Source organism: Camellia sinensis, chromosome 1, assembly GCF_055761805.1.
Source record: "Camellia sinensis isolate YWXY chromosome 1, ASM5576180v1, whole genome shotgun sequence".
NCBI lineage: Eukaryota > Viridiplantae > Streptophyta > Magnoliopsida > Ericales > Theaceae > Camellia > Camellia sinensis.
In genome coordinates, this window is record NC_138961.1 from 21,861,355 (window position 1) to 21,884,045 (window position 22,691).

General features: G+C 34.9%; 1 protein-coding gene and 1 long non-coding RNA gene across 8 annotated transcripts; one reads left to right on the forward strand and one right to left on the reverse strand.

Annotated features, from left to right (window-relative positions):
- Nucleotides 1-10,903: 10,903 nt before the first annotated feature.
- On the reverse strand, nt 10,904-17,134 carry LOC114309516 (uncharacterized). Of its 7 annotated transcripts, XR_003645780.2 has the most exons (7): nt 16,597-17,134; nt 16,329-16,413; nt 15,944-16,028; nt 13,632-13,745; nt 12,065-12,296; nt 11,506-11,629; nt 10,904-11,188 (listed from the first exon to the last, which is right to left on the reverse strand). It is a non-coding gene; the product is annotated as an uncharacterized LOC114309516 (long non-coding RNA). The 7 variants fall into 7 exon arrangements; XR_003645782.2 differs by lacking the exon at nt 15,944-16,028; XR_014332034.1 differs by lacking the exon at nt 13,632-13,745.
- Nucleotides 17,135-21,642: 4,508 nt separating this feature from the next.
- LOC114309472 (GCN5-related N-acetyltransferase 8) lies at nt 21,643-22,419 on the forward strand. The gene is given in 2 exon segments (XM_082873422.1): nt 21,643-21,995; nt 21,998-22,419. Coding segments are annotated over 2 exon segments (717 nt in total). The 5' UTR covers nt 21,643-21,685; the 3' UTR covers nt 22,405-22,419.
- Nucleotides 22,420-22,691: the final 272 nt, after the last annotated feature.

Genomic DNA, 22,691 nt, shown 5'->3' on the forward strand with positions numbered 1-22,691 from the left:
TTCCCAACCATAATTCTAATGATTTATGGCATTTAGTTATAAGATTTTGTGATGGTCAAATTTATGATAACTTGGTTGTTAGACTTTTTGTAGTATTTATGGTTATAACCCATGGTGGTTTTGGTTATAAAATTTTGTGATGTTTAATTATAAATTCAAGTGGCCTTAGTTATGAGGATTTTATGATATTTTTTTAAGATTATGAAATACTGTGATTAAAACTTTGGATGCATATGTTAAAAAGCTTTTGGGGTGTATATAAATTTAATATGACTTATTGGGTCATTCTATCAAGCACATGTGTAATGATCGTAATTGATTTGAGCCCAGCAAACTCACACAAAAAAATAAAAAAACAAAACAAAAAAACATGATTCGTTTATTTTCTGAACACATGTGTTCAGGAAATGGGTTCTAGTTGCGTGCCTATATAAAGAAAACATATTAGGTCATTCTATCAAACACTTGCAATACATGACGTATTGGGTCATTTTATAAGATGAAAAAGATGAACAAAAAATAAGATGAACAAATTAAGGGTTTAAAAACTGTCTAACCTAGAACAGAAATAAAAAAAAAAATAAAGCTGTCTAGATTAATATGGTAAAACAGAAATTTAAAAAAAAAAAAAAGAAGGCAAAATAGGCAACCCAAAACAAACCTTCCCTACCAAAACAAAAAATTGTCCAGATTAATCCCCAAAAAACTGTCCGATTTTGATACAAAAAACTGTCTAGATTAATCCTCAAAAATGTCCGATTTGTTGATTAATATGAGAGAAAACAACTAAAAAAATCAATAAATTTATAAATGATTAAACAACAAATAAAATTCTTTACCTCTGTGGATTTGGAGGAGGGTTCACAGATCTGACTCTGGTTTTTGGATGATTGAGAGAAATTCTTTACCACTGTGCCAGAGCCACGCTAGGGTTAAAGAATTTAGCCACCAGATGATCTGACTCTAGTTTTTGGATGCTCGGATTCAGCCACCGGCGAAGTTAAAGAATTTTGGGGCGGTTCAAAGGGATTGAGATGGGTTTGTTGTGGCGGTTTAGAGGGATGGAGGAAGAGAGAAGATGAAGAGAGTGATGTAGAGAGAGAAAGAGAGAGAGAGAGATTCTGAGCGTGTGTGTTCAAAATTTGAAAGAGGAGTGTGTTCAAATTTTGTGTGTGTGTGTGTGTGAGAGAGAGAGAGAGAGGGGATCCGAGCTTCCATGTTATAATCCATTGGATGTGTTCAAAATTAGACGTTGTAAGCCATTGGATTGAATTCAATCTAATGGTCCATGTATTGACAAAAGGACAAAAGTCCCATCAGGAGTAAAAATCTGAGCTTCCATGTTATATAGATAGTGCTGGAATTAAAGTAAAAATAGCTAAAAGAATAAGCTAAAAACATGGAGCAATTAAGCTAGTAAACAAGCATAAGGAGGGGAGCTACCTCCTCTATTTTTGGGACTTCAAAACATGAATTTTGGCCTCTGGAAAACTCTAAAAACCAGTGGTAAAAAGCTCAAAAAAAGTTGAGAAAAGAATGGGAAACATAAGGGCAAAAGGTTAGAGAATAAGGTTCAAAGAAGGGTGGTTAACCCCTCCACCTTTGGTAGCTTTAAACCGCAAGTTTCAGCCCATAAAAATAGTGTAAAAACAGTTCAAAATCAGAAAGAAAAGATAGAAAATAAGTAGTGTAAAGATGCTTAAAATCATACCTTTTGAAGCAAAGCAACTCTTTTGTTAACAAACCCACAAGCTTTCACTCTCAAGGGCTAGCATTTGGACTCAATAATCTTAGCAAATAGAGCTCCAATATTGGTTTAGAAAGTGTTTGAGTAAGGTGTGTGTGTGTGTTGCAAGATAGAGATAGAGAGAGAATTTCAAGTTTTGGTCCTTAAAGAATTTTTTCTAATCTAAAACCAAGAGGGTTAGCCTGGTATATATAGAAAAACAGCCTCTCAGGTCGGGAATAACTGTATAGGAACAGCTAGAGCTAATGGGGGACAGCTGGAAAAAAATATCTGCGTTTTACATAAGTGGGCGACTGTCCATTAATAGTGGACGGCCGGTCACAAAAATCTGCTTCCAAGCCCGACTTAAAACGGGCATATCTCTCTTATCCAGACTCGGTTTTAGGTCATTCTTAATTCTAAATTGAAGCATCGGAAGTCTAATTTCCAATGATGGTAGCTTCACATCTAAATTCTAAGTGTACAAAGAGATATGCCTATTTTAGTGAAGGTTGCTCATTTCTATCTTAACCGAATTGATGCTTAACTTCAAACGGCCATATCTCCCTCATCTGGACTTAGCTTTAAGAGATTCTTGAGTCGAAATTGAAGCCCTAAACGGCCATTTTCCTATGGTGGTGGCCTCACAACTAAAGTCTAAGTGTACAAAAAGATATGCCTATTTTAGTGAAGGTTGCTTAGTTCTCTCTTCATGGTTTCACGCTCAACCATTTCCCCAACTAGTTTTCTTCCATCCCCTCCTATTTCCTTCAACTCCAAACCTCTAAATAAGATTTTTTTTAAAATTTTCAAAGTGTTCACCTCCCTTCCATTTATTTCCACTTTGTCCTTATTCAGTTTACCGAAAAGTGCAATATTTTAAACGAAATGCGAGTCTCAGAACATCATAGAAACATTTAGAAAAATATTTTGAAAAAGAGGGTTTTAAGGCTTAAAATAGTTTTGATCAAAATGGGGTGTATGGTTGGGATTTAGAAGTTCTTCTTGCTGAAGAAATCGAACGTTTGTACAGCATAACTTTCATCATCGAGTGATCAACCTGAGGCACCCAAGTCTTAAGTGTGGTAAAAAATGGGATGTCTACAATGACACTTCAAAAGTAATTAACAGTTGAGAGAGATTGAGAGTTTAAGAAAGAGAATTATTTGTAAGATTTATTTTGGAAAATGGGGGATGTTTATAGTAGTTTGAAAGGTAGAAGTAAATTTACAAAAAAAAAAAACTTTACCGTTGTATTCAATAGTAATATGACCGTAAAAATATTTATTTATTTATTATTATTATTTTTAGTCTGCAGAAGTGTATATATATTTCATTCATTCATTGCAACTTGATTTGAGTGAAGAGTGAGTGATGCATAGCACAAGGGTAGGCGGGCGGCACAGCAGGGGCAGGTAGAGCAGAGTAGTCTAGCAGACAGAGATGCTGAATTTTTGTTTTTTTATTTTTTTCCCCATTCAATTGTAACTTCAAGTTGATGTGAGTGAAAGAGTGAGTGATGTGATGATGCATGCAAGGAAGAGAAAGGGCAGGGGGTATGGTAGGTGGGCGAGGACAGGCAGCAATCTAGAATATAATTATTATTATTTTTTCTTATTTTTCATTCATTGTAAGAAAATGATCGTTGTGCTATGTTGCTTTTATTTATTTTTATTTTTTATATTTTTGCAAGATCAAGTTTTTATTTTTATTAATTTTTAATTATTTAATCGTTGCAAGCTGCTTTTTATTTTATTTTATTTTTAAATTTAACCGTTGACAAAAAGAGGGTCGAGCCGCCTGCATGGCCCGATTTTTTTTGGCCGGGCGTCAAATGGAAGGCCCAGGCCCATAGTACTGGGTTGGGCTTGGACTTGAACCTAATTGGGCCATAATGTACCAGGCTCACTTCAGACCTCGAGAGAACTTCGGACCGCTTACGAGTCTCGGGTTATTTTTACGCCCATAAGTAGATGTCCCCAAATGGGGTACAATTTTTTTTAAAAACAAATTCGGTTCATGCATGTTGAAGAACATTCTCGATAAAGCAACATTTGCCTATTTGTGGAAATCAACTTCTACTACAACTCTTCAACTTATGATTAAAAATCAAAAAATCAAAAAATTTACTTTAATGTTAGACGCCATGTGTTTTTTTTACTGTTATAGTCAATGCTTGAATGAAATATATATATATATATATATATATATATATATATATATATATATGAAAAGGTCGTGCTAGACTTCACTCAATTTTTTTTCTTCGGAGTTGGTGTGACGAAAATCAATAAATTTATGCAACATAAAATTTATATGTAGAATAAATTTAAAAAATAAAATGGTAATTTTGAATAATTTTTAAAATTTGAATTCATAATATTATTCTATATATATAAAAAAGAATTGATTATTTAAAAATCTTATTTATAAATGTTATAGTAGTTCAGGTTATATTTAAGATTTTTTAAACAAATAAGTTTTATTTAGTAAAACTGAGAATATATCAGTTTCCTTTAACTTTAAAATTAAGAACATTATTAATTTTGTATAGTAATGTTTCAAATAATTGCTTCACTAATTGATGAAAAAAAAAACAGAGCATGAGATTAAATATTTTTTTCCTTTTACTTATTTATTTGATTCAACTATCTAATAAAATCGATAACATTAACAATTTTTTTAAATTTTAAAACCAAGAATATTATTCAGTGCGTTTGGTTTGAGTTTTTTGGATTAAATTTTTTGAAAACTGATTTTTTTTTTTTCGTATTTTTTTTGTTTTTAGTGAATATTTTTTAAATTTTAAACATTTTTTTACTTTTTTAGATGCACCTTATTTAGATGCATCTAAAAAGTAAAAAATTTGTGAAAAAATATTTTAAAAATTAATAAATACATAAAAATACAAAAAAATATATTGAATTCTTGTATTTTTTTATATTTTTGGTATTTAGTGAATTTTTAAAAGATTTTTTTTTACAATTTTTTTACTATTTAAGTGTATTTATGTTAAAAAGTAAAAAAATTGCTTAAAATATTAAAAAAATTCAGTAAAAACAAAAAAATACGAAAAATTAGAAAGCAAAATTTTCTAAAAAGTGTTTTTGGAAAAGTAAAAACAAACATTTTTTTTTGTAAAGTTTTTTTTTTTTAGTTTTGCACATCCATATTCAATCATCATGTTTCTTTATAGACACAAATTTTAGTTTTGCACGAAAAAATAATTCAAATTTTTCAAAAAAAAAAACATATAATTTTTTTTTGTTTTTTCAATTTGAAAATTGATATTTTAAAGTTTTGTAAATCAAAATAAATGTCAAATCATCATGTTCATTTATAAATAATCATAAATAATGAATAATCATTATTTGAAGAGTAATTCCGACTATTAAAAATTTAATGGGATTTGAAGATCTGAAAAATCTTAATTAAAATTTAATAAAGTATAAAATTTATAAATTAAAATATATGTGTAAATCTCTTTATAATAAATTAATAGAGTACAAATCAATGTAAGTGTTAGGTTTTATTCTTGGCAACCCCGTTTGATAAAACTCTTTTCAGTTGTATTTATATTCGCATTTTTATTTCAGTGAGGCTATGAGTTGTTAGATGCGAATCCAACCCGAATCAAGCATTTTAGAGAAGTTTATGATGCTAATGCTTTCAAGATTGCCACTTCGCTGATTATGGCGGGGATCGAGCTGCCTGGTCAGCTCGCGAGGGTCCAGGGGGCAGCGCCCCTTGGCGGGTCCGCGACAGCGCCACGGCGGGGTCGAGGGGCAGCGCCCCCGAAGCAAAATGCAAAAATGCATTCCAAGTTGCCTGTCCGCTCGAGCGGACATTACCCCGCTTGAGCGGAGAATCCCTGATTCCAGCAGTTTTGATCGCCTATAAAAGTACTGAGATGTGTGATTTTGCGCTCGAGCGGGTTCTCTAGCGCTCGAGCGAACCTCTGTTATATCACGCGCATATTTTGCTGAAGACGCTCGAGCGGGCTGTTGGGTGCTCGAGCTGAGATCGCGGGACAAATTCTATAAATTCGCGTGTTGGGTCAGATTTTAGGATTACTACTCCAAATCTTCTTTTTGGGTTCTAGGGTTTATATCTGGGGATGCTTTATGAGTTTTCTTTGATGTTTTTATTGAGTATTCAACTCATGGTTTAAAGAGAGAGTACATCAAAGGTTGTGTTTTGTTCTACAAAAGAGAAAGTTGTTCTTTGGTGGATTCTGAAGAATTCGAGCCTGAAGCTTTGGTGGATTCCGGGGTGGCTCATCGTAAAGACAATTCCGAGGTGAAGACAGGTTGGAAGAGGCACATAGAGGTTGGTTCAATTAGGCGTGGATTCGCTAGGTAATTGAGAGTATACCTGTGTAATTCTTTTAAATCTTCTTAGTGGATTATTTTGTGGCTGTTGCCCGTGGTTTTTTAATCACAGTTGGAGGTGTCCAATTGTGATTTTTTCTACGTAAAGTCGTTGTGTCTCTTTGCCTTGATTGTTTGATTGGGATTGTTATATTCTGCTTAAAATTGATACATAATCACAAATCAACATCTAGGGGATTTCTAGATTTTTCAGTAAGTAAATAAGAAAACATAATTACGATAAAGATATGTGCCACTCTAGTGAGGTGGACGTTCATCCAGATGTAGGGGTATGATTTAGATGGTTTGATAGTAAAATTACAAATTGAATGGCAGAGTGGTAGATTAGCGAATTGGTAAATTACGATTTGAACGTTTTTGAACTGATTGATGTATTGAGGAATATTCTAACTAATTATTAAACATTTGCATAATATATAATATTAATTTGTATAATATTTTTTTATACATATATAACACAAATTAATTTTACATAATATGTTTTATATATATATAACTACTAATTTGTAACAAATTTCACAATTTAAATATCTCTCATACTTATTTTTATTTTGATATTTCATTTGAGGTTAAAAAAAATATATGTATTAATTATAAAGGAGCGGAGCAATTTGAAAGACGAATTATAAATTTTAAAATTCAATCTGCGATTAGCAGATAGAGCGGTATGAATTAATATAGATTGGTGCGATTTTAATAAATTAAACTAGCAGTAGGTGGTGGTGGTCCATAGTGGTGGAAATGAGAAGGAAGGTGTGTGTGTTTTGTTTTTAATGATAATTTATTTGAATGACATAAAATATATAACTCCGCCGGGGTTGTTAACAACTCCGCCAGTCCCAAGCCTGGGTTAAGGAGGAAGGTTGTGTGTTAGGTAGCCGACAGCCAACACGTAAAAAAGTCGTTCGGATTCCTTATGAAAATGAATCCTACTTTAAATCGTTTAAATGATAGGTCGTTCCCCTCAAGTGATGCGTTGCGCCGGTCTCCGGGTGTTTCGAAAAGTGAGCAAGGGACGCCGCATCGACGTCTGGGTACGGTGAAAAATGGGCAAAGGTTTCCGCGCTTTTCTGGACGAGCGCGGGTAAAGAAGCTAGTCCAAGACTATAGGTTTAGGGTAGCCACTTGGAACATAGGAACCTTAACTGGCAAGACGATGGAATTGGTAGATGTTATGATTAGGAGGAGAGTTAGTATAACTTGTATACAAGAAACTAAGTGGACGGGAGATAAAACTAGGGAAATTGAGGATACTGGTTTTAAACTATATTATAGTGGTAAGGATAGACGCAGGAATGGGGTAGGAATCATAATTGCCAAGGGTCTTGTGGAAAGTGTACTGGCGGTCACTAGGAAAGGAGATAGGATTATGCTAGTTAAACTAGTTATTGGAGGGAATATAGTGAACATTATTAGCACATACGCCCCTCAAGTAGGGTTAGATGATCAGACTAAGAGGGATTTTTTGGAGCAAATGGATGAGATCTTACAGGAGATACCTGTAGGAGAGAACCTGGTTATAGGTGGAGATTTTAATGGCCATGTGGGCATAGATAAACTAGGTTATGAAAGGGTGCATGGTGGATACGATTTTGGTGACAGAAATGAGGCTGGAGAGAATATCTTAGATTTTGCGTTGGCTTTTGACTTGGTGGTGGCCAATACTATGTATAAGAAGAGGGAGGAGCATTTGATAACCTTTAAGAATGGATTAGTTAAGAGTCAAATAGATTACTTCTGAGTGAGAAAAGTGGACCGCCTAAAATGCAATAATTGTAAGGTGATTCCTGGAGAGAGTCTGGTCTTTCAACATAGGATTTTGGTACTAGATTTATGTTTTAGAGGGCAATACCAAGCTAAGAAAGATGGTGGGCGTCGTAGGACAAAATGGTGGGACCTAAAAGGGGATAAATTGAAAATATTTAAGAATCGAATGGATAAGGAAGGTACTTGGGACTTCGAAGGTGATGCACACTATGTGGAACTCGATGGCCAATTGTATGAGGAGCATCTCAAGGGGAGTGCTTGGGGAGTCGAAAGGAACGGGACCCAGCTCTAGGGAAACTTGGTGGTGGAGGGAAGAGGTTTAAGCGGTAGTTAAGGCAAAAAAAGAGTACTTTAAAAAGTGGCAGAAAGATAGAACTGAGGAAAACCTTAATAGCTATAGATTGGCTAATAAGGAGGTCAACAAAGTAGTGAGAGAGACCAAGTTGAAAGTATATGATGGCCTATGACTAGATAGTAAGGAGGGAGAGAAGAGGGTATACAAACTTGCTAAGATACGAGAGAGGAAAACAAGAGATTTTAATCAAGTAAAGTGCATCAAGAGTGAGGATTCTAAGGTATTGGTGAAGGATGATGAGATTAAGGAAAGATGGAAGAATTATTTTGAGAAACTATTAAATGAGGAACATAGAGGTACGACAATAAGGGAAGAAATAGCCAGTAATACGATAAACCAAGACTATAGGTTCTATCGCAGGATTAGGAACTTTGAAGTGGAAATTGCACTTAAGAAGATGAAATCAAATAAGGCTTTAGGACCCGATGATATCCCTATTGAAGCTTGGAAGTGTTTGGGTAAAAAAGGAGTTGGTTGGTTGACTAGGTTGTTTAGCAAAATTTTGTTGACTAGGAACATGCTAGATAAGTGGAGGAAGAGTATTTTAGTGCCAATCTATAAGAATAAAGGTGATGTCCAGAATTGTAACAACTATAGAGGAATCAAGCTATTGTGTGATATAATGAAAGTGTGGGAGAGGGTGATGGAACGCCGATTGCGAGATATAACAGAGGTGTCAGAGAATCAATTTGGGTTTATGCCTGGTAGGTCAACAATGGAAGCGATCTATCTTTTGAGGAGAGTAACAGAAAAGTATAAAGAAAAAAAAAAGAGACATTCATATTGTTTATCGACCTTGAGAAAGCATATGACAGAGTGTCCCGGGATATAATATGGTGGGTGTTAGAGAAGAAAGGGGTGACAAAAGGTTACATTGACGTGATTAGGGACATGTATGAAGGGGTGGTGACCACTATTAGATCGCCAACTGGAGAGACAAATGAATTTTCTATCACTGTAGGGTTACACCAAAGATCTACCTTAAGTCCTTATCTTTTTGTTTTAGTTATGGACGAGTTGACGATAAATATTCAGGATGACGTGCCATGGTGCATGCTTTTTGCAGACGATATTGTGCTAGTGGATAAGACTAGGGAAGGAGTTAACACAAAATTAGAGATTTGAAAAAAAGCTCTTGAATCTAAAGGATTTCGGATAAGCAGAACTAAGACAGAATACATGGAGTGTAAATTTAGTAACAGTAACAATGAAAGCAGAGGAGAAGTGAAGATTGAAAACCAAGAATTGCCTAAGAGTGAATATTTTCATTATGTAGGGTCGATTATCACAACAGCGGGAGAGATTGATGCAGATGCGGCCCATAAGATTAAGGCGAGATGGTGTAAGTGGAGAAGTGCGTCTGGGGTATTGTGCGATAAACGAATACCCACTAAACTAAAAGGTAAGTTTTACAGAACGGCTATTAGACCAACTATGTTGTATGGGACGGAGTGTTGGGCAACCAAGAAACAGCATGTAGATAAGATAAGTGTGGCTGAGATGAGGAGGCTAAGGTGGATGTGTGGTAAGACTAGATAAGACAGGATTAAAAATGAGTATATTCGGGAATGGGTAGGAGTAGCACCGATAGAAGATAAGTTGAGAGAGAATCGTTTGAGATGGTTTGGTCATATTCAACGGAGACCAACAGAGGCAGTAATGAAGAGATGCGATACTGTAACGGTAGATGGAAGTGTTAGGGGACGGGGTAGGCCTAGATTAACGTTGACTAGCGTTTTAAATAGAGATATGAATCTACTTAATTTGACTAATGAAATGGCCTTTGATAGGGTCGCGTGGAGAAGAAGGATTCATGTAGCCAACCCCATTTGATGGGACTAAAGGCTTGGTTTGGTTTGGTTTGGTTACATAAAATATATCATCTCGAACTTTTTATCTTCAGTTTACATCCTTTAATTTTCTAAACCTTGATTCTATAGTTATCACCTCTGATCACCAACCCCCAATTATTTCCTCCACTGCAAACACTCTCATAACCCCTTCCACTATACAAACCACAACCCACACAACTCTTTCCCACTCTTAAAGCCCTCGCAGTCTGCCACCCTTGCAACCACTACCCTTCCCCACCTCAAGGCCTTTCCTACCACCACAAGCCTCTCATCACTCCACTCTACCACCTCCAACCGTTCATTTGTCACCCCCTCCCTAGATCTCCTTTCTCCCTTCTCACTACACTACAACAAAGAAGGATTTTTACGGCGTGCAATGCACGCCATAAAAACCCTTCTACGACGTGCAAACGGGCGTCATATTATGACCAGTCATGAAAAGTCATTCACTTTCAACGACATACTTTGTACGCCATTAAAAACTATTTAACAACAGATTTTGTACGTCGTTGTTACTTTTTCTACGACACGCTATAGTACGCCGTTAAAAACTATTTAACATCAGATTTTGTGCGTCGTTATTACTTTTTCTACGACTACTTTTGCACGCCATTAATTGGTGAAACAAATAACGACGCTGATTGCGCGCCATAAAATATGTAATATAACGACTTATTATGCCTGCCGTAGAATATGTCATTTTTATTATTATTATCTTTTTTAAATTCAGCAGGTTCTATTTGACCAATTTTATACAATCTAACAAATATTACAAACAAGCATCACAAAACATTAATCAACCACCAAAATATTGTTTGAAACATCACAAAGAAACTATATCCATAAATTATAAACATTCAACAATTGTCTATACATTCGAAAACTATATCCTTTAGTTCTAAACTGTACAAAAAGTTTAAACCATCCAAAATTATGTATATCTAACTTTCTAAACATATCGACAACTATTAAGAGATTATCTAAAACTACCGACAACAATTTCTATAGCCGTTGTAGATGCAGTTGTAACAAATCCACTTGCTCCTATCATAGGGACGAGGGTGCAAGCCGTTTTTCCAAATCAGAAATATCTGGCCTGCAAATAAACTTCGATTAAGGGAACAGATGGTTATATATCTAGTGATAAACAACATTTAAAAGTTATGATATGTTTTGCATGTAAAAAAAAAATTCTATGAACAACACCAACAGAATTCTGCACAACCATACTCCTTTTCAGAAAGCAGAAGGAAAAGAAATTGAGCTACCCATCACCAATCTCCAAAAGCAATGAACTATATACTATGGTCAGAACTCCTCTATCCTTGTCCATCCCATAGAAATTTCAATAACATAGACTCAATATTCAATTTCACTAGAAGATGCAATATTAAGCATATTGACAAAACTCACCTCACAACTCGGACGAGATAACCTTTTCTTGAATTGACCCGTAATGCCTCATTCATTTTATCAAACTTTTGATCAAATGACTGTCTTGTTCGTCCTTTTGTTTCCACTGAGGTCTCTTCCACCACTGTCCACAAATATATATGTATAGATAGAGAGTTTAGATAGATAAAGAAATAGAAAATAGATCAACCTCAATGCATGCATGAAAAGAACAGAAATAGAAAGTATTATAGTAGCACAGGAATGATGTTTATGCCCAGCCACACAAAATTGGATTGTTCATCAATGAATTGCCTGACTTAGTCCTACCATTTAGATAAATCTTACTCTGCAAAATTTTTACAAGATAAGCATCAATGTAAAGACCAAATCAAGTGACAACGCACCAGTAATGACAAATATGCATGACTCAACAACAACAACTTGTAAGAAAAAATGTTCAAGAAGGAGCAACTTTGACACCAAAACCCAATATATAGGGATGCCAGTGAAAATATACACATTGCCTATAATGGTCATTACTCAAACAATAACATATCTAATGCACCCATGAGCATACCTTCCTGTGTATGGGAACCATTCACTGTGATCCTCATCATCTTCATAGCCTCCAGAGAGTGCTACAGACTGAGCCCCATAATCTGCTTGCCCAGGAATCCCTGCAACATGGGGAGGGTGAGCTCCCCATTGTCTGCATTCCATTCGATCCTGCTAAGTCTCACCCACCAACACACCCTGATTTCTGTCTGGGTCATTCTCTACTAGAATTGGTCCAAAAGGATCAGGTGGGACTGTGACAAAAAAACAAAAAAACAAAAAAAAAAAAAACCAAATACATATGAATGAGAACTGCTTTCAACTACATATTCCTATTTAGACAAGTACTTTTTCTTCCAAGATGAGTACTTTTTTTGCAATTACTGTAGGGAAACAATGTAGAAGGGCATTATAACTTGGTCATGCCATGGGTAGTCACTGAATGAAGCCAGACCACATCAACCATTATACCCAAAAAAATCAGCTTCAAGCAATTTCTTTCAGATTGCAATGTAGAATTATAATACATTTTTTTCCAATTAAATGGTGGAATTATATCAAGCTCCAAAAATAGCAAGATGAACAACCTAAACCAATACTGAAGAGGGTGTTATTGCTTGTGTAGACGTTACATTTTTATCACCAAGACGAATCATCTAAATATTCAGATGAAAAAATCTTCGAAATATTCATAAATTTGATGCATATTAACTATTTTATATCTATCATTTACAAATGACAAACCAAGTGTGCAATAAAAATTGGGCACTCTCAGAAGCCTTAGTCCCAAATACCAATTATGAGGGTCTGTTTCTCCAGTTGCCTACAAATCAAGCATAATTATCAAATTTAAAAAGATAAGCAAAAAGTGTGGGAAAGATGGGGCATGATCAAAGCTCATGCTTAAACTGAGGACATTGATTTAAGAGGCCAAATTAGCAGAGGCTAAGTTTTCTGTAATATTGATTACAAAAATTTCCATCAGTTTAAAGTCAGCAAAATGCAGAAATTGTCCATCTGCATAACCTGGAATATCCAAACACAATAAGCAAGATGAAATGAACTAGTAGCATCCACACTTGGTAGATACTTAGATCACAAGACCCACAAACTCAAACTCTCAGCAGGAAGATAAATAACAGTGAACACAACACTCAACCCTCAAAACTCCTATCTTCCACATTTTTTAATTCAACAGCAGCCATACACCAGAACACATGGGCGGGAAAAAACCACCTACAATAAAAAGGTTACAAAACACAGCCAACTCATATAGTCGAAGCCCCTTTAAAGATAGAGGCTAGAAGTCTACATTTGGACAAAAAACACCCATCCTTTGAATTTCTCTTCAAGTTTTTGAAAGATAGAACTCTAAATCTGATCATGTTAACAATATTTACAACAACGATATCTTCAGGAACTTTCTATTTTGTAAACACTCTGTTATTCAAGTATCTTATAGGTGCAAGGAAGAAGAAGAAGAAAAAGAAGAACTGTCTTCCACCCTCCTTTCCCTTTTCCCAGAAGTTCACATATCTTATGTTTGCTATTAAACAAAAAGAAATAAACAACAAGGTCCTGGTCCTTACTTATAAGTTGCTTTCTTGCTGGCAAGGAAGTTCATTATTGTCCATCACTAGTGAGCTTTCTTGTTTGACCAGCAAATTACTTAAACCATAGTTCTTCTCTATATCATATGAACACTGCCTCGATACCAGTGATGAGATAAAAACATAAGAGACAAAAAAAAGTCAGCAGCAGCCATCCCAACATAGATGAATCAGACAATTCAGGAACCATAGAGGAGAAGAGAACTTATGGCATATGTGGTGCCATTTCCAAATACACTTTTTTCCAGTTTTTTGTCCCTTAAAAAAGAAAAAAAAGTAGTTTAAAAATCCATTTTGCTTAGTGTTACTCAAGCAATTGTTTCACAGACTCAAAATAATAATAATAATAATAATTAAACAACAACCAACGAATGGGAGAAGCATACACTCCTCCCAACAAAATAAAAGGGAGAAGGTAGTATTAAAATCATTAATAATCTCTTTCCAATAATATATGATGCTCTCTCTCAACCAATTACTGTCAGTTTTCTATTTAAAATGTTACTCATTTAATCTCGTCATCGCTAGTAAAGCATTTATTAAAACTTGAAAACAGGACACCTAAAGCAAATGACTTGCAATCTATGGCCAGGTGTGGTCTTTTCAAAGCAAAAGGACCAAAGTTTAACTCCTCATGGATTACTATAATAATGCAGTTTTCTTTTTTACTTTCAAAGGATATGGTTTCCCCAACATTTGCAGCAGGAAAAATGTCAAGAGAGTATTTCAGTGATTTTATTAAGAAAAAATCTGTCGCTCAAAATCCACCTTACAGTGACCAATTATATAGACACGACTTATACGCCTAAATAAATGAAGTTATCCATAGCAATGAACAAATCTGGTAACATCTAAGACCGGAACTACTAGCCTGTCAAAACAAGAGGCATGCTTCCTTAATGTTCAATATTATAGATGACTGCTCCATACCTTCACTTGTTAAAGAATTGAAAGGAAAATTATATAGGGTTGTTTTTAACCAGTAACAGTTGGCAAGCCTGTCAGCAATAATGGCAGCAACAGCATCTGCTATAGTAGTTTTCAGGCAATATTACTTTTGAAATTCTAAGCACCTAAGAAATTGTTCCTAGAGGAATAGGCCAATTTTCAGCACATTAATAGAAATTTTGAACAATGCCACGTGATTAATTGATTATTCAATCAACTAACAAATCAATTAATCAATTTTGCAATTGAACAATCTAATCTATCAATTTCATCAAATAAAGGACAATCAACCATGAGACAACATATTTAGTGTGGAAACTCTACACAAACCCCATTCTATAGGGAGGACACCACAATCCAACACCCAAAATCTATGAAGCACGGATACTTCAAATAGGAAGACATATCCATGTCGTATCCGTATCGGATACGGATACTCCTCAGATACTTACGGATACGTATCAGATACTTATTAAAAGTATCGGATACTTCTTAATTAATTTTTCATTAATTTTGAAGTATCGGATACTTAGTTTGGAAGTATCGGATACTCCAACTCACATATTATCGGATACTTATTAATTAATTTTGAAGTATCAAATCCTCCAAGTCACGTATTACTCCTTTTACGAAATTAGAATTGTATTATTTTTTGCATAACATCATGATATAATATAATTGCGAGAATAAATAGAACATTTTTACAATACTTTGCTTAGTTTTTTTTTAATAAAAATAACATAGTAAACTCAAATAATAGAATTCATCAAATTGGCATATCTTCATTATATCATGCGTGTCCCCTATAACTACATAGAAGTAAGGATTAATAAGATAATATAACAATAGTAAAATTAAATATCAATAATTAAATAAGAAAATAAACTTGTATAGAATATTTTTGACTAGTGCAAAAGGAAAAAACATATGGTCAAATTATGGATTGTTTTGATATTATAATATCAATATATTAGACTTGATATTGAAATGAAATATTTGCAAGATCTATTGAAAATTTAAAAACTAAACTAGCTATTAGCTCAGATTAAGACCTAATTCTTAAAGATTAGTATTTTGCATTATAAAGTTACTGTGATTTCTCAACATTTTTGAGCTTATGTGTAACTCATTGCTAATAATTTTTTTATTTTTTATTTTTTATTTTTTACAAACGTATCCTAGCCATACCCGTATCCTACTTTTTTAAGTTTTACTGTATCCCCGTATCCGTATCGTATCGTATCGTATCCGTATCTCGTATCTGTATCCATGCTTTCTAGCCCAAAATCAATCTACTATAAGGTAACAAGAATAATGGTTATGAATTAATGCTAGAGAAACACCTGAAATTGTCCATTAGGATGGTTATTTCAAATGCCAGCAAGGGAAGGAAGACAATCCTCAAGTTTACAGCTGCAAAACCATTGACTGTACAAAATAACATATTTTACTATTCAAAAAAGACAGTTCTTATAAGAGGAATTTATGTTTTAGTCACAAACGGGCATAAAGCTTACAAATAAAAATTATTAGGACAAGGTGAAAAAGAAGTTGAACTCTGGAGTCTGGACCAACTTGCCAGAGTTAGGCACCAAGTATCACTCATATGCAATGATGGAAAACAAAATAATTAGCTCATACAAAATAAAAGCACTATATTGTAATGCATCAAAGATTCAACACACCAAAACAATATTGAATAACAGTGATAGGGTGTTGATTCCCTACCATAGATGCTCTCAAGATATATACAGAGGAGCAGTTCAAATGCAATAAGCAATGGCGTCGCAATGATGGTATCACATGGTGCCCACTGTGCCAAAAAAAAAAAAAAAAAAAAATGAAACCTTCATGATGCACGTTCAAATATAAGCTGAGAAATTCTAACATCCAAAAAACTAAATACGTATTTGTTAAGAATATCTCAAGAAAAGAAGAACTAAAAGCAGATTCAGAAGCTACAGTGCTGATAGGAATTGATATATTGGTCACGTACCATGTTTGATAGAATGCGAAACTTGAGAGTGTTTTCCTTACACCAATCTAAAGCATCAAAATCAACATCTAAATTCCCTTTACAAATGTAAAAGCCTTCTTCCAAATATATGTCCAAATCAGATTTGCTTGGTTCAATAGTTTCCAACTCTTGTGCTCATATATCAAACTCTGACATGCTCTTAGTTTTTCCTTTTGTATTGCAACTAGTTATAGGACTATTAGAAGATCTCCTCCCACTTGAGAATCACTAGTTCCAATGTTACTTGAAGCATGAGCAACGACATAATTATCATACAGTTCATACAACGAATAACAAATTTGATTGATATGCTTTTCAGATTCTGCAATTCTACAGATCTAGGGCATGAACCCTTCAAATTCAACCTTTACCAAAAATTAAAATCAAATACAATCAGACCAAAAACGAAAATCGAATGCAAAAGCAAATCAGATCTAAACTGAAAATCAAATTGAAAGAAAGTGTAGAGAACATGAATAAACTACTCTCATTCACCATATTCATATACTAATGGAAATTTTTGTAATCAATATTACAGAAAACTCAGCCTCTGCCAATTTGGCCTGTTAAATCAATGTCCTCAATTTAAGCATGAGCTTTGATCATGCCCCCTCTTTCCCACACTTTTTGCTTATCTTTTTAAATTTGATAATTATGCTTGATTTGTAGACAAGTAGAGAAATAGACCCTTATAATTGGTATTTGGGACTAAGGCTTGTTGAGAGTGCCCAATTTTTATTGCACACTTGGTTTGTCATTTGTAAATGATAGATATAAAATAGTTAATATGCATCAAATTTATGAATATTTGGAAGATTTTTTCATCTGAATATTTAGATGATTCGTCTTGATGATAAAAATGTAACGTCTACACAAGCAATAACACCCTCTTCAGTATTGGTTTAGGTTGTTCATCTTGCTATTTTTGGAGCTTGATATAATTCCACCATTTAATTGGAAAAAGATGTATTATAATTCTACATTGCAATCTGAAAGAAATTGCTTGAAGCTGATTTTTTTGGGTATAATGGTTGATGTGATCTGGCTTCATTCAATGACTACCCATGGCATGACCAAGTTATAATGCCCTTCTACATTGGTTCCCTACAGTAATTGCAAAAAAGTACTCATCTTGGAAGAAAAAGTACTTGTCTAAATAGGAATATGTAGTTGAACACAGTTCTCATTCATATGTATTTGGTTTTTTTATTTTTATTTTTTGTTTTTTTGTCACAGTCCCACCTGATCCTTTTGGACCAATTCTAGTAGAGAATGACCCAGACAGAAATCAGGGTGTGTTGGTGGGTGAAACTTAGCAGGATCGAATGGAATGCAGACAATGGGGAGCTCACCTTCCCCATGTTGCAGGGATTCCTGGGCAAGCAGATTATGGGGCTCAGTCTGTAGCACTCTCTGGAGGCTATGAAGATGATGAGGATCACAGTGAATGGTTCCCATACACAGGAAGGTATGCTCATGGGTGCATTAGATATGTTATTGTTTGAGTAATGACCATTATAGGCAATGTGTACATTTTCACTGGCATCCCTATATATTGGGTTTTGGTGTCAAAGTTGCTCCTTCTTGAACATTTTTTCTTACAAGTTGTTGTTGTTAAGTCATGCATATTTGTCATTAGTGGTGCATTGTCACTTGATTTGGTCTTTACATTGACGCTTATCTTGCAAAAATTTTGCAGAGTAAGATTTATCTAAATGGTAGGACTAAGTCAGGCAATTCATTGATGAACAATCCAATTTTGTATGGCTGGGCATAAACATCATTCCTGTGCTACTATAAATACTTTCTATCTCTGTTGTTCTTTTCATGCATGCATTGAGGTTGATCTATTTTCTATTTCTTTATCTATCTAAACTCTATCTATCAATACATATATATTTGTGGACAGTGGTGGAAGAGACCTCAGTGGAAACAAAAGGATGAACAAGACATAGTCATTTGATCAGAAGTTTGATAAAATGAATGAGGCATTACAGGTCAATTGCCGAAAAGGTTATCTCGTCCGAGTTGTGAGGTGAGTTTTGTCAAAATGCTTAATATTGCATCTTCTAGTGAAATTGAATATTGAGTCTATGTTATTGAAATTTCCATGGGATGGACAAGGATAGAGGAGTTCTGACCATAGTATATAGTTCATTGCTTTTGGAGATTGGTGATGGGTAGCTCAGTTTCTTTTCCCTCTGCTTTCTCAAAAGGAGTATGGTTGTGCAGAATTTTGTTGGTGTTGTTAATAGAATTTTTTTTTTACATGCAAAACATATCATAACTTTTAAATGTTGTTTATCACTAGATATATAACCATCTGTTCCCTTAATCGAAGTTTATTTGCAGGCCAGATATTACTGATTTGGAAAAATAGCTTGCAACCTCGTCCCTCTGATAGAAGCAAGTGGATTTGTTACAGCTGCATCTGCAACAGCTATAGAAATTGTTGTCGGTAGTTTTAGATAATCTCTTAATAGTTGTCGATATGTTTAGAAAGTTAGATATGCATAATTTTAAATGGTTTAAACTTTTTGTACAGTTTAGAACTTAAGGATATAGTTTTCAAATGTATAGACAATTGTTGAATGTTTATAATTTATGGATATAGTTTTTTTGTGATGTTTCAAACAATATTTTGGTGGTTGATTGATGTTTTGTGATGCTTGCTTGTAATATTTGTTAGATTGTATAAAATTGGTCAAATAGAACCTGTTGAATTTAAAAAAGATAATAATAATAAAAATTACATATTCTACGGCAGACATAATAAGTCGTTATATTACATATTTTACGGTACGCAATCAGCGTCGTTATTTGTCTCACCAACTAACGGCGTACATAAGTAGTAGAAAAAGTAACAACGATGCACAAAATCTGTTATTAAATAGTTTTTAACGGCGTACTATAGCGGTGTCGTAGAAAAATAACAACGGCGTACAAAGTATGTCGTTGAAAGTGAATGACTTTTCATGATTGATCATAATATGACGCGCGTTTGCACGTCGTAGAAGGGTTTTTACAACGTGCATTGCGCGCCGTAAAAACCTTTTTTATTGTAGTGATCTCAACTTCTATGTTGAAAAATTACCCATTTATAGTCCTGTCTCATTAGCATGTTGGAGTTGCTTGGTTTTTTCATCTTATGTAAAGTATTTATAATTTCTGTTTATAATTTATAAGATATAAATAATTTAAATAAATTCAAAAAATTAAAGAAAATATGCTTTTAACTTATTATCAACTTTTAATATGGTAAAAAGTTGCACAAAACATGTCTCTAGTTGTAGTGAAAAGATCTCTCCAAGAGCATCTTCAACGGTATATATATATATTTTTAATATTAAATTTGAGTTAAAAATTTCATTTGATATCAAGTACTCCAACGAAAGTTTTTAAAGTTTTATTAAAACACCAGTTGATCGGACGAACGACTAAGTAGATGTCCAGCCGATCGATCAGTTAGTGTAAAATTTTTACAAATTTTTCCCTTAAGGTGGACATTCGGTGGTGAAAATCTAACGGTTATGAACAATGATTTGATGAAAGACACATCCATCTTCAATCCGATGAAAGATTTGAGAAATTTTAGATTTAATGAAAGATTTGGTGCTAGGTTCGAGCAGCAAAAAATGAGTTTTTTTTTATCAAATTTAAATTTGATAAAATATTTAATGAACCATTAAAGATGATCTAAGATGCATATGGAGTAATCACTATATATGTCGAGTAATTATTTGATGGTTTTGAAATAATATTTACACCATTTATCTTATTACGAGTCCGTTTGGGAAGATGATTTGTGGCTAAAATAATCATAAAAGACAAAATAGGCTATTTTAACCACAACAAACAAAATATCACATCTAACTCATAATCATTACACGCTTCTCTCACAAAAAAAGTCAAAAAGTCATTCACAAACCAAACTTTTTAACCTAGGTTAAAATAGCCAAAAAAGTCAAAAAGCCAACCTTCCCAAACCAAGCACTATTTGCCAAAACACAATATAAAAGTAATGGATTCTATTATTTTAAGAAAAATATTAAAAATAATCTTTAATTTTAGAAGATATATTAAAATGTATAAAAAAATATTTTAATAAAATGTAAAATATATATTAGAAGTATAAATATTTAAATTTTATGTAGTTTTTATTCACAATTCTTAACATTGTCATTAGTAATAATTTTTATTTTAATAAATTGAGTTCGAGTTACTTTAAAGGGTCACTAGAGATTTGTCCGATTGTTAGTTTTAAAGTTTTAAGATTAATTGAGGTGTGCACACGACCTGCTGTAGACACTCAATTATCAAAAATAAAATAAAATTGAATATTACTATTCAAATTTAAAAATTAAACTCATTTTTTAAATTTAGTATCGTGCTAAGAAAATAATTGATTAATAATTAAATTATCAATCAATCATCCCCCATCATTGAAACGATCGCGCTACGTAACTCGAAAACGGGGAGTCCGAATGGCTCAATTTTTTTTTTTTTTTTTTGCAGAAGAAGAACGAAGACCAGGAAGAAGAAGGAAGAAAGGAGGAGGAGGAGGAGGAAGTAGGGAGGGAGGAGGAGGAAGAGGACTGGAGGGGGCATAATATTTGGGAGAGGAGGAGGCGGAGGTGGGGCGACGGCGGTCGGAGGCGACGGCGGAGCTGGGCTGGGCGACGATCGGCGGATCGGCGGCTGGGCGGGACGACGATCGGTGGCTGGGCGACGATCGTCATCGTCTTCTCTCTCTCTCTCTCTTCCCCTCTGCTTCTCTCTTTCTCTCCCTCTGCTTCTCTCTTCCCCTCTGCTTCGAAATCGAGCCATTCGGGCGCAAATATTTCAAGCTATGAAACATTTTCCTCATTGAAATTATAATAAATTTAAAAAATAAAATGATTTATAGACTATCATTTTTTAATAAAATTTTAAGTTGATGCCACGTCATTTTGCCCAGTGCCATTCACAATTTTCCCTATATATATCAGTCCTTTGTCCGCTACAAGAAGCCACATTCTTCTTCTACAGAATCTCTCTCTCTCTCTCTCTCTCTCCCTCCACCACCAGAATGGCCAGCGCCGCAGCACCGCCACGGGCCCCAGGCCCAACACCCACCACCACCTTACCAGAAAACCACCCAATCGGCCACCCACTCTTCACCAGAATCCGCCTCGCAACCAAATCAGACATCCCCCACATCCACAAGCTCATCCACAACCTCGCCGCCTTCGAGCGACTCGGCCACCACTGCTCTGCCACCGAGTCCTCCCTATCCTCCACCCTCTTCCCCAACAACCCCAACCCCTCCCCTCCTTTCCACTCCTTCACCGTCTTCCTCCTCGAACTCTCCCCCACCTCCACCCCCTTCCTCTCCCCCCACCCCACCTCCTCTATCTTCCCCCCATCTCCAAATCCTTCAATTTCGACCTCCCCATCTCCGACCCAGAATCCCATCTCTTCAAATCTTCCGAAACTGACTCCATCGTTGCTGGGTTTGTGCTCTTTTTCCCAAACTACTCAACATTCCTGGCCAAACCAGGGTTCTATATCGAAGACCTGTTCGTGAGGGAGTGTTATAGGAGCAAAGGGTTCGGGAAGATGTTGGTGGCGGCGGTGGCGGCGCAGGCGGCGAAGATGGGGTATGGGAGGGTGGAGTGGGTTGTGCTTCATTGGAATGTGAAGGCCATCAAGTTTTATGAAGAAATGGGGGCTCAGATTATGAAGGATTGGAAGATTTGTAGGTTGTCTGGTCATGCTCTTCAGGCTTATTATGCTAATGCTGCCTAATAATGTAACACCCTGTCCCACATCGGAAGTTTGCATGGGTTATCTTGGGCATATATAGCACCACTACCTTGCTACTAAATAACTTGGACTTAAGCTTTTGGGTATTGTTGGTATTCTGATTGATTATAGACGCGAGGATTTATAAGTGGGGGAGTTTGTAACACCCTGTCCCACATCGGAAGTTTGCATGGGTGATCTTGGACATATATAGGGTGATCTTGGACATATATAGCACCACTACCTTGCTACTAAATAACTTGGACTTAAGCTTTTGGGTATTGTTGGTC